The 11802-nt window shown below is 49.5% G+C and overlaps 1 protein-coding gene across 4 annotated transcripts in view; it reads left to right on the forward strand.

Moving 5' to 3' along the window:
• The window catches only part of FLNB (filamin B), a 129430-nt gene that overhangs the window by 77907 nt on the left and 39721 nt on the right, over positions 1-11802 (forward strand). For all 4 annotated transcript variants that reach the window (XM_069475944.1, XM_069475945.1, XM_069475946.1 and 1 more), the window contains exons 17-22: positions 86-176; positions 407-576; positions 6387-6504; positions 8705-8967; positions 10109-10706; positions 11311-11484. In XM_069475944.1, the coding sequence (XP_069332045.1) occupies positions 86-176; positions 407-576; positions 6387-6504; positions 8705-8967; positions 10109-10706; positions 11311-11484 (1414 nt within the window). The remainder of the gene's footprint in view (positions 1-85; positions 177-406; positions 577-6386; positions 6505-8704; positions 8968-10108; positions 10707-11310; positions 11485-11802) is intronic.

Consider the following 11802-nt stretch of genomic DNA (forward strand, 5'->3'; position numbering starts at 1 on the left):
CATCAAAGCGATACTAAGGTCAGGGCACCCTAAGCTCTGGCAGTTGCTTCGGGGCTTTCCTACTGAGACAGTGTCTCTGCTACAGGAAATCCCCGCCAGCCCTTTCCGAGTCAAAGTCGACCCTTCCCACGATGCCAGCAAAGTGAAGGCAGAAGGCCCGGGGCTCAGCAAAGCAGGTGAGATGGAGCCCTTCTGCGGGCCAGAGGCAGCTGGGCGGGTTTTGTCCAGGGCCTTGAGGAGCTTACCTCCACCAACAGCAGGTGTTCTGAGTGACTCTGATGTAGCAATGGCAGTGGCCCTGCTGTCATTAGACCTGGTGCTGGTGGACCTGTCAGACTGGTTCTGAAAGTGAAACCACTGCAGCTCGCCTGTCCCCTCTTCCTCACTTCACGGTATGTCTTTCCAGGTGTGGAAAATGGGAAACCGACCCACTTCACTGTCTACACCAAGGGGGCGGGGAAAGCCCCGCTCAACGTGCAGTTCAGCAGCCCCCTTCCTGGCGACGCGGTGAAAGATTTGGATATCATCGATAATTACGACTACTCCCACACCGTCAAATACACACCCACCCAGCAGGTAGGGTTTTGTCCCTGCTCCACCGGCCCCAGCAGGCCCCTTCTGCACAGCACTGTGCTGGGTCACCTTGGACACTGCCTTGCCTTCTGAACACCGCCCCCGCCTCCAGCACTAACAGAAAGCCCAGTGGGTTCTGTCAGGAAAGTCTGCAGTGTTCTCGAAAAACAAACAGGAAGCTAGAAAAACAAACAGGAAGCTAGTCGCATATCTCCACCTCCATTTGGGGTTGTATCAGAGAAACAATGAGTTCTTGATATTCAGAACCTAATGTCTACCTTTCTCTTACACACACACTTTCTCTCTCTTTTTCTCTCTTCCTCTCTCTCCCCCTCTCCCATCCTTACCAGCTACCTTGTAATCTTTGCCATTAATTCTCACAGAGAAAGGGCTGCCACACCTTTGTTTTTCCTTCCCGGCCCTTTTAGCTTAGTTTACCTTTTTTATGAGGTGTTTGAGTGGGGTCTGTTCTCAAAGAGCTGGTTCAGCCTTTAGTCCCTGAGGCCCAATGCACTATTTAGGGCAGCAAATTCTCCCCTTTTACAAAATGAAGGTTTTCAGATGGGAGCTTGCCATCCAGGCTGGTTTTCTGAGATTATTTTAGGCATAAGGGCCTAAAAAACTAGCTCTTTGTACAAGCTCATGTTTATTTGTTTTAAAATTTAAAAAAGTTTATTGTGGTAAAATACACAGAGCATAAAATTAACCGTTTTACCCATCTTTAGGCATGCAGCTCGTTAGTGTTAAGTACGTTCGCCGTGTTGTGCCACCGTCACCACCATCCATCCGCATGACTCCGTACATCTTGTGAAACTGAAACGCTGTGCACGTTGTATTTGTTTAAAATTTTGTTTTGCTTCATGTTCACACCTCCAGGGTCTGGAGAGCAGACATCCTGGCAGAAAAGCCTGGGTTTTAATCCTTACACCTACTATACTAAACAGTTGTTCCCGGCCTCTGAGAGTCCTTCATTCTTGAGGGAAATGGTCCTCCTGTGTGAGAAATGCCATTTGTAGGACAAGAAGGGCGATGTTCTCTGCAGAAACACTGCCCAGGAAGCGTTTCTCCCGTCTGGGCCCTCCCAGCAGGAGTCAAGTGGGGAAGAACGAGGGGTACAGGATGGGGGAATGTTCTGGGGGCTGTGTGTCCTTGGAGGTGGACTCTCTGAGAACTTCCCTGCCGTGCGAGGGGCTCTCTGGGACAAGTTCCACGTGCCAGATTATAAATGTGGGCTCTTATCTCCAGACTTCTGCTGCTTGTGCTTTTTTCCCCCTCAATTTTTGAATTGTAAGATCCACATAACACAAAATTTACCATCTTAACCATTTTTAAGCATACGGTTCAGTAGTATTGAGTGCATTCATGTTACTGTGTAACCATCACCACCATTCATCTCCAGAACTCTTGTCATCTGACAAAAGAAATTTTGTACCCATTAAACAGTAGCTCCCCATTCCCCTTACCCCAGCCCCTGGCATCCACCATTCTACTTTTCTGTCACTGTGGCTTTGACTACTCTAAGTACCTCGTATTAGTGGAATCATACAGTAGTTGTCTCTTCCTGACTGACTTATTTAACTTGGTATAATATCCTGTAGATTCATTCATGTTGTAGCATGTGTTGGAACTGTATTCCTTTTTAAAGCCGAATAATAGTCCATTGTATGTATAGACCGCATTTTGCTTCTCTGTTCATCTGTCGATAGACGTTTGGGTGGCTTCCACCTTTTGTCTGTTGTGAATAATGCTGCTGTGAACGTGGGTGTACAGGTCTCTCTTTGAGTCCATGCACTCAATTATTTTGAGCATATACCCAGAAGTGGAGCTGCTGGGAACATATGGTAAAGCCATTCTTTTGATCGTAGCCATCCAAATGAGTGTAAGATAGTACCTCATTGTGGTTTTGGTTTGCATTTCCCTAATGATCGATTGCGTCGAACATCTTTTCATGTGCTCATTGGCCATTCCTGTATCTTCTTTGGAGAGATGTCTGTTTGACCACTTTTGAATCAGATTTTTTTGTGTGTGTGTGTTGAGTTTTAGGGGTTCTCTGTATATTCTGAATATTAATTCCCTATCAGATATGATTTGCAAATATTTTCTCTCACTCCGTGGATTGCTTTTTCATTTCACTCTGTGGATAGTTCTTGTGTCACCTCATAACCGTGGCCTCTTATCTCCAGACTTGCTTCTTCCTGTGCTTTAAAAAAGTCCTAAGGAGGGGTTCGTTAATCCTTTTGAAGATAGTTTCTTTTTCTCATTGGGCCACTCAGTGGTAAATAGGTAATTATTTTCCTGCTGATGGTTCTGAGGTCTGGTGTGAGCCTTAGCACTGGAAACGTCGGCCTGACGTTGTCTTTGTTGCCCACTGTCCAAGTTCCTCAGCAGAAGGTACCAGAAAGCCATGGCTGTGCACACTGATCAAGATCACAAGGTCATAGGCTCCTCTAAAAACATTTTGTGACTTTTGCTTTGTGCTGTATCTACATACTTTTTTTGTGTTTTGGCTGCCAGTAGAAAGTAAGTTGCAGACATCAGAATAGTCAGAGTTTGGCCTGACTGTAGAACCATTGCCCTGGACGCCTCATGTTTCTAGTTGAGGCACAGATGGAGACTGGCAGCGTAGATCCAGTTTTGTCACATTTGAAGTGATGCTGGAGTGGGAGGCTCCTTACTTTAGAGTCACCCCAAGGTCAAGTTCATCCGGTTCTCTGATAGTAGCAGGTTTGAGAACTGTTGGCACGCCGAGTAGCCACTTGGGGTTGTTTGTCCAAATGCTGCCCGTGAAGTCCAAGGAGCCTGGCAGAGTCTTGGTGTCAGAGGTTGCCTTTGGAGTGAATGACTCGCAGGGTGCCTCTAGGGTCCTTCTTATTGTTTGTTGTTTAGAGCAAGGTTTATTATTTCGTTATTTGGGCAACTTACAATGCTGAATTTTTCTCTACAGCAAAGACAAGTGATTAAGCCCCTTATCTTGGATTGTGAGTTCCCCAAGGATAGGAAATCATGTCCCGTGTGTATCTTCCCCTCGCCTGGCCCTGTAAGCGCTCCATATGGATTAGTGGCTGAGAGAGTGACGAAATGATGGAGTGCTTGGATTCACAAGCAGAGACGGCCTAAGAACGTTGTAATCTGGTAGAGGAGTTGGGCTGGCACCTCCTCACCCTACTTTGAACTCTCTTTTCTGAAGAGCAGCTAGAAGTTCAAGATCAGGTTAAAGAAGCCTTTTGAACTGTGCCCTTGGATGTGGTTAGGAGGCCTGGGTCAGCCCGGAAAGCCATCCTCAGCGTGGAGGAAGGGAGCATATTTGAGGGCTGACACCCACAGGCACACCTTCTCCCCGTGGTTTTAGGGAATAACAGGCTGGAACTTCCCAGAAAGGCAGCTGCTTGGGCAGGGGCGTGTCCTGGCTGGGGCGCAGGCTCCCCCCTCAGACGCAGACTGTGCCACATGAGGAGCCACGGCCCCACCTGCCTGAGCAGCCCAGATCCCCGATTGGCTTTTGCCCTCGGCCACCTGCCGGGCTGCTGCTCTGGTCCCTGAGAGATGCGGGATGTGCATGGCTGGGCAGTCCTGTTAACCCTTGTCAAGAAACAGTGGCAAGAGCCCTTTTTGCCTTAAAGGAGTAGACTTGGGGTGGGGCTTGAGGACCCGCTCAAAGCTCAGACAAAAGCTTGATTTTATAGATGGGAAATTATTTCCTGGAGGACTTTGTCTTGCGTGCCTCTGGTTGTGTGTGGCCTCGGGTGCCTTAAAGTTCTCAACCCCACGCTCCTCCAAGCAGAGCAGTTGAGGAGCTGGTGGCGACAGCTCCGTTCCATGCTGTGTCAGGACCCACGAGGGGTGGAAAACTCCACATGCCACTGTGGTGCCTTGAGGGGCCCTGTGAGCTCAGGGAGCCTCACAGGGTAACAGTCTCTACCCTGAAATGCTCTTAACGTGGTGGCTGTGGCTGCTCTCAGAGGGCTCTGGAGCCTATGGGTGGCTCTCTCGGTCCCATCCTGTTCTGAGCTGTCAGGTCAGTGTCTTGTGTGTATGTGTGTTTTGCAAAATAAGATTCAAGCTTCAGAAGCACGCAGGGAGAGAATAAAACTGTCCTGCAGCCTGTGAAGTCTTGGGGACATGCACTGGTGCTCACTGCTCAGACTCACTCATAGCCTGTGGGGAATAAGCACGGTCCATTCCTTAGCTGGGGCCTCGGGGGACACCCTAAAATGCTATAGGCATTGTAGGTGTAAAGCTCTGAGATTTTTTTTCCCCTTCCCTCTTCTTAGGTTATTTAAAGTAGAGGTCATTTCCTATCTGAGTTTTTGTTTTGTTTTTGTGACTGGTAATGAGAACATACCTTCTTTTATGGGATGGGTGGGCTTAGCTGGAAGAGGATTTTTCCCTCTCTTCTTTAGCACTTCAGAGAAGTAGCCAGAAAACTTTATGGGAGTTGGGGAGAAGGTATTTCCAGGACCCCTGGCTAGCCCGAGGTCTGCCTAGCTAGCCCCCGAGGGGATGTGGGCAACCTGAAGCCCAGGAAGAGCTGGCATGTCGGGAATGGTGCATTGGCTGAAGGAGCAAGTCAGCCCTGCCATAAACAGTGCAAGTAGGAGACCTTTCCTGTCCCTTGGCTGGCTCCCCGCTCTGTTGAATTTGACCTATGTGCATTCTACCAGGAAATGTTATACCCTTGAGGCAGGGGGCCAATTGGTTTTGTGTGCAGTGCTAAAAATCCTGGAAAATCAATCCTTCCCCCTCCATTGATGCAACCAATATTTCTCTTTGGCTTTTCCCCCTTTTATTATAAACGGAATGTGAGAAAATATCCACAGGCCAAAAGCTACATCCTTTTAACACTTGATGAGCAACAGCTTTCAGCATGGCCTGCATCCCAGTGGTCCTGCTGGGTTCTCAGGGGGAATCATCTCTCTCTCCCACTTTCCTCTCACCTGGTGCTTGGACCATTGAGGTGAGGGGATCTTGATCTGCTGAGACAGCCGTGGGCTTTGGTGGAGCCTGGGTTTGGAGGGAGGGGACTTGGCCGACCGTGGAGAGAGGAAGCCAGCAGGGCACCATGCTAGGACCGGCCTGGGGAGAACAGTAGCAGTGCATGAGGCTGAGGTGTGCCATGTAGCCCCTGGGCTCCAGCGAGGGGCCTGCCAATCCCATGGGCACCGTCTGCCTACACACTTGCCACTTTTCCTTCTTCCATGTAGAAATGGGAGTTCAGATACTGTGCAATAGTCTTAGAACAGCTCCAGGTAAACTCTTACAAATCCCCTTTGCAGCTGGGTGGCCTGAAACTGATTCCCAGAGCATAGAAGAAATGGTTCTGTTTGGTTAGAGGCCCCAGGCCCAGCACTGTACTGATGGCCAGAGGCTGGGTGTGCTGGGTGGAGAGGATGGTGTGGCAGAATAGGTTTGGGGCCCAGCTTGCACACTTACCAGGTGTGTGGCTTGGGGCACGTTCCTTTACCTCTCTGACCCTTAGTTTCTTTTCCTGGAAAAATGGGGATGACAGTAGGAACTAGTCCTTAGGACTGTTTTAAAATTGAATCCGGGAAATGCATAAAAGCACACAGCACAATGCTTGGCATGTAGTAAATGCTCACTAAGTTGTCGTTATTAGCTGCTCTTATTTGATCTGATTTCTCTGTTGTTCTTGCCATGTGATCAAAAGCTTAAAGAAATATGTCTGAGATGCTTTCTAAATCCACTGGAGTCAAGTTCCGTGTGTCTCTGGGAAGAATGAAGGATGGAGATCGGGGGAGTTTAGACACCCTGATATTGGCACCCAAAGGCATACTCAGCTTTCTGTCTCGTTCCAGGGCAGCATGCAGGTTCTGGTGACGTATGGTGGCGATCCCATCCCTAAGAGCCCTTTCACTGTGGGTGTTGCTGCTCCGTTGGATCTGAGCAAGATAAAAATTAATGGGCTGGAAAACAGTAAGTGTCTGAATGGGGACAGGTTGTTGGAGGCCACCAAATGTGACTGTGGGTTAGATTTCTTTCAAAAGACGGAATCTGCAGAGAAACAAATTCTATTTTAAGAAACTTTGCTGTGAACAGACTGGGATTTGAGTTAGGGGTGTGCTGGGAAATAGCTCTGTGACCCTGTCTGCCACTTAGCCTCACCAAGCCTCAGTTTCCCTATTTGTACAATGGGGGGGTGGGGTCAGGAATATTTACATGCGTGGGAACATCGTGAAGATTAAACGCGCTGAGAATCCAGAGGCTGGGACGTAGTCAGCCCTCAGCAACTGCTGGCATCGCAGTGGGAAGTTTTCATTAAAGAGAGAATGTGAGCCACGTTGCTTTCTGATGAGTTTCTAGCTGTGCCAGCTGTCCTTGGCAGCTGAACCCAGCTGAACGTCCAGAGTCCAGCCTGAAAGCCAACTCCCGGGCACTCAGAAACCACAACCACAGCGCCGCCTCCTCGCCCTCATCTCAATATTTCTCTAGCTTGTTAGGGATTTTACTAGTGTAAGCTCATTTTGTTTATTTTCAATTTTTCATACCTTTCTATTATGGAAAATTTCAAACCTAGAAAAGTAAAGAGAGTAATATAATATGAACACTGATGTCCTTATCACTCAGCTTTCAGATGTTTAACACATGCTAATAAAATTATTTTTTACACACGTAATACATAAATCCATTTTTCATCTAAAAAAACATTACATTAAGAGTAAATTCCATCTTAACCATCACCTCCCCTCTTCCCACGGGTTAACCAAGGTTGTCAGTTCAGTTTCTCTCCTTCCAGACCTTCTGTCTGCATCTGTACACATAGCTGTGCCAGCAGGAAATATTTGGCAGTGTTTATTTTGCATTAAAGTCATCCTGCTATATAAACCCCGTGTCTTCAGCCTGCCTCTTGAAGTCGGCTGTGCATTTCGGGAGTCATTCACACCTAGATCCCTTTTGTCGGTGTTAACTGCGAGTTGTCCCAGACCGGATGCACCTCAGCAGAGCCGTGTGCCTGTCCCAGGGTGGGCCTCCTGTGTCCACCTGTGCCACTTTCTCCAGGGTGTCAGCAGTGCCATCAGCGAGTGTCTTCATTGACTTGTGACTCAAATGCACAACTTGTGCATGAGGCCAGCTCCCAGTTCAGGAGGCTCCAAAGCAAGAGCTCAGTGTTGGCTTTTGTGGCTTGTGGGGACAACCAACTCTGAGCACACGAAGGGTCACTTCTTAACCCTTTCACGTGTCCCCTCGTCATTTCCTTCCCCAAGACACCGAGAGTTTCGTCTCCAGAGCAGGAAAAGCATCATGCAAATTAGGAAAACCTCTCTCCCTTTGGGACACGGAGCTCCGAGGCCTCCTTGCTTGTGGTTCTACAGTGTTCATCTTGGCAGGCTGTGTATTGCCCCAGAGGCAAGATATCCCTGGGTTGTGGCAGGGCCCTGTATTCCCAGTGCTTTTGTTTTGGTTAAAATCCTTTCTCTGTTTTTGTCAAATATAACACTTGGGTTTCCTGTGGCCCTGCTTTGCAGAGACCTTTCAGAAACCATCACGGTACAGAGTCGGTTCCCAGCTGCATTTGCCAGCTCTGTGACTTTTACCCTCTTGGTGGGGAGGGTTGAATTTGCTGCCAAGAATTAGTAAAGCATTGACTTAGGGGTGTTTCAATACAAAGTGAACACCAAAAGTAAGTAAAGAAAGGGGACAGCATCAGATTATAACTTACTGGTCAGCAGAGCAGACTGTGGGGTCCAGTAAATTTCGGTTTGAGTCCCAGCTTTGCAGCCTGCTGGATATGTCACCCTGGACAAATTGCTTAACCTCTCTGAGCCTCGGTTTCCCTAGCTTTTAAAGCCATTGGTTCGTAATAAATACCCCATAGGGTTGTGGTAAACATTAAAGGAGACAATGTGCCAAATTTGTGCCTGGCATATAAAACGCATCCAGTAAATGATAGCTATTATTATTATCATCATTAATTAATTATTGTTCTTCCGCTGCTTGTTATTGAGGCTAAAATGCTGAGTATACTTAGTCTTGCTTCATGTCCTTTGTACCAGCTGTTGCTTGTTGTAGGGACTAAGTCGTCCCCCATGTCCAAAGAGCCCTCACTTCCCTGCTCTTGATTGTAACTGCAGCTGAAAAGGGTCAGCTCTTCACTTTGTCTGTGTCCCTTTTCCAGGGGTCGAAGTGGGGAAGGACCAGGAGTTCGCCATTGACACGAGAGGGGCAGGTGGCCAGGGGAAGCTGGATGTGACGATCCTGAGCCCCTCTCGCAAGGTCGTGCCGTGCCTCGTGGCTCCCGTGGCGGGCAGGGAGAGCAGCACAGCCAAGTTCATCCCTCGGGAGGAGGGGCTGTATGCGGTAGACGTGACCTACGATGGGCACCCCGTGCCTGGGAGCCCCTACACGGTGGAGGCCTCCCTGCCGCCAGATCCCACCAAGGTCGGCTTTTGTTTCTGTTCCAGAACTTGCCCCATTGTTGTCAAATGTGGCACCGTAGTCCTTCTCTGGTCCTGCCTGACAGAGACCTTTGTGATGAAAGTCCGTTCTCAGCGGCTTACAGCAGCCCTCCTGCAATTCAGTGTGAAGGGTCCCCTGGGCAGCTGGGTTGCAACCTTGCTCTTCTTGCTTTCTGGCTGCAAGACTTTGGTTAGGGGCTCCCTATCCCTGAGTCTTCTTCCTTCGTTTGTTAGCAGAATAATAGTACTTGCTTCAAAGCCAGCCCGTAAGGGTTATGGGAGAGAGTGCATGTGCAGGCCTCAGCCCAGCCTCCAGACTGTACTCGCCCTATAGAAGGTATAATAATTAATATAAAAATGTATTATTCTCTAGCTCATACCTGTAATCCTAATCCTAGCACTCTGGGAGGTCAAGGCAGGAGGATCGCTTGAGCTCAGGAGTTTGAGGTTGCAGTGAGCTATGATGACGCCACTGCACTCTACCCAGGGTGACACAGCCAGACTGTTTCAAAAAAAAAAAATATTCTCATTGTCATTTCTTCCTAGTTGCTCTGACTCAAGGGTGTTGGTGTATTTCCAATGATCTGAATGGCATGAATCCTAAAAAACTGACTTATTTGTTGAGTCTGAGATGAAAGTCTCCCCCCTCTCTTAAAACTGGTTGAGTTTTTTATTACACAGAACTTGCTGAGCGAGGTACAATAGCCAAAGCCACTCAAGTGAGGTCCATAAGAACCCTTCTGCGAGCTCCCAACCCAGGGAAGCTGTGTGTGTGTTGGACTGCACCTTAGTTCTCCAGCTCCAGCCCCGTGCTTCAGAAGAGCAAGGCATGGCTGGAGAGAGAACAGTCGTGGAGGGGCTGCTCTTCCTCCTCCACGGCTCTCTCCTGTGGCTTTCTGTTGGTGATTGAGCTCTTAGCCACTTGCAGCATCATCCGTAATGTGGCTCTAACTATGTGTGTGCGTGCATGCGTGTACGTGTGTGACACATGGTAGGCCCTGGGAGAAGGACCGCTTGGCTGGGATGCACTTCCATGCTGATCGTAGGCTTGGTATTGAAAGCAGTACTGGCCGAACAGCGTTACCAGGGCCAGGCAGAAATTGACTTTTATTCTTTGCTCACAGGTGAAGGCCCACGGTCCTGGCCTCAAAGGTGGTCTCGTGGGTAAGCCCGCCGAGTTCACCATCGACACCAAAGGAGCTGGAACTGGAGGTTTGGGCCTCACCGTGGAAGGTCCATGTGAGGCCAAAATCGAATGCTCCGACAATGGCGACGGGACCTGCTCCGTCTCTTACCTTCCCACAAAACCCGGGGAATACTTCGTCAACATTCTCTTTGAAGAAGTCCACATACCCGGGTCTCCCTTCAAAGCCGACATCGAAATGCCCTTCGACCCCTCTAAAGTCGTGGCGTCGGGGCCAGGTCTGGAGCACGGGAAAGTGGGTGAAGCTGGGCTCCTTAGCGTTGACTGCTCGGAAGCTGGGCCTGGGGCCCTGGGCCTGGAAGCCATCTCAGACTCGGGAGCAAAAGCCGAAGTCTCCATTCAGAACAACAAAGATGGCACCTACGCGGTGACCTACGTGCCCCTGACGGCTGGCATGTACACGCTGGCCTTGAAGTATGGTGGCGAGCTCGTGCCACACTTCCCTGCCCGGGTAAAGGTGGATCCCGCCGTGGACACCAGCAGGGTCAAAGTCTTTGGGCCAGGAATTGAAGGAAAAGGTGGGTTTCATAAAAAAAGAGATGCTGGGATTTTAAGGGCCACCAGAAATTCACAGAGCAGGAGCTGCAAACTCAGACCCTCTAGGGGCCAGGCAGGGTGTAAGGACACGCTCACCAGCGACCTGCCTCGGGGAGTGGTTGGAGCACTGGGGCGAGGGGCTGTGCTACTGCACAACCCTGTTTTCTGTGTGTCCGTGGGGAGCAGGGCCCGGCATTGTCAGCAGATTTCCCGTTTTTCTGGCAAAGCCAGAATTCTTAATTTTTGTTTGGAAAGTCAACATATTGCATTGTTGGCACTTAATTGGGAAAAAGCTTAAAATGCGGTGTTGGCTGACGCCACACATGCTACACCCTTTAACCAGCCCTAGATCCCAACCTTCGTGTGAGCAGCTGTGTTGTCACTTGGCCAAGAATACCCTGGAATGGGCCTTCTTTTGGGAAGAAGAGAATTAATATTCTCGATTTTGGAAGTCAGAGAAACCGGTTGTCTGCTGTCACTGAAATTAGACTTAAAGTATTATAAAGTGCCAAGAACTTTGGTTCTGGGGTGTGCACCTGTGTCCGAGGCATTGTCGACGTTTTTGTATGTGTGGTTGCTCTGCAGATGTGTTTCGGGAAGCCACCACGGACTTCACAGTTGACTCGCGGCCCCTGACCCAGGTGGGGGGCGACCACATCAAGGCCCACATTGCCAACCCCTCAGGGGCCTCCACTGAGTGCTTTGTCACAGACAATGCAGACGGGACCTACCAGGTGGAATACACGCCCTTTGAGAAAGGTGAGTCCCCCTCTCCTTGGACGTGACCCTCATTCGGAGCTGCGCTTGGCCACTTCCTCTGGGCAGCTGGTGCGGACCGTGGCCCCATGTGCTTGGCCTGTCTCAGCGGTGTGCAGAGTGACGGGGAAGTGTGGAAATCTCCTTCCCCAGCAGAGCTGCCTGCCCACTCGGTGCCTGGCTTGCTGGCCTTGTGTATGATGGGTGGGCTGGGCCTCAGCCTCATGCTCACTTAAGCAGCTCCCAGGGTGATGTCATAGCATGTTGCTCATTTGTGCAATTTTTTTTTTTTTTGCATATGAATTTCTTTCCTGAGTATTA

Source organism: Eulemur rufifrons, chromosome 7 (genome assembly GCF_041146395.1).
Source record: "Eulemur rufifrons isolate Redbay chromosome 7, OSU_ERuf_1, whole genome shotgun sequence".
Lineage (NCBI taxonomy): Eukaryota > Metazoa > Chordata > Mammalia > Primates > Lemuridae > Eulemur > Eulemur rufifrons.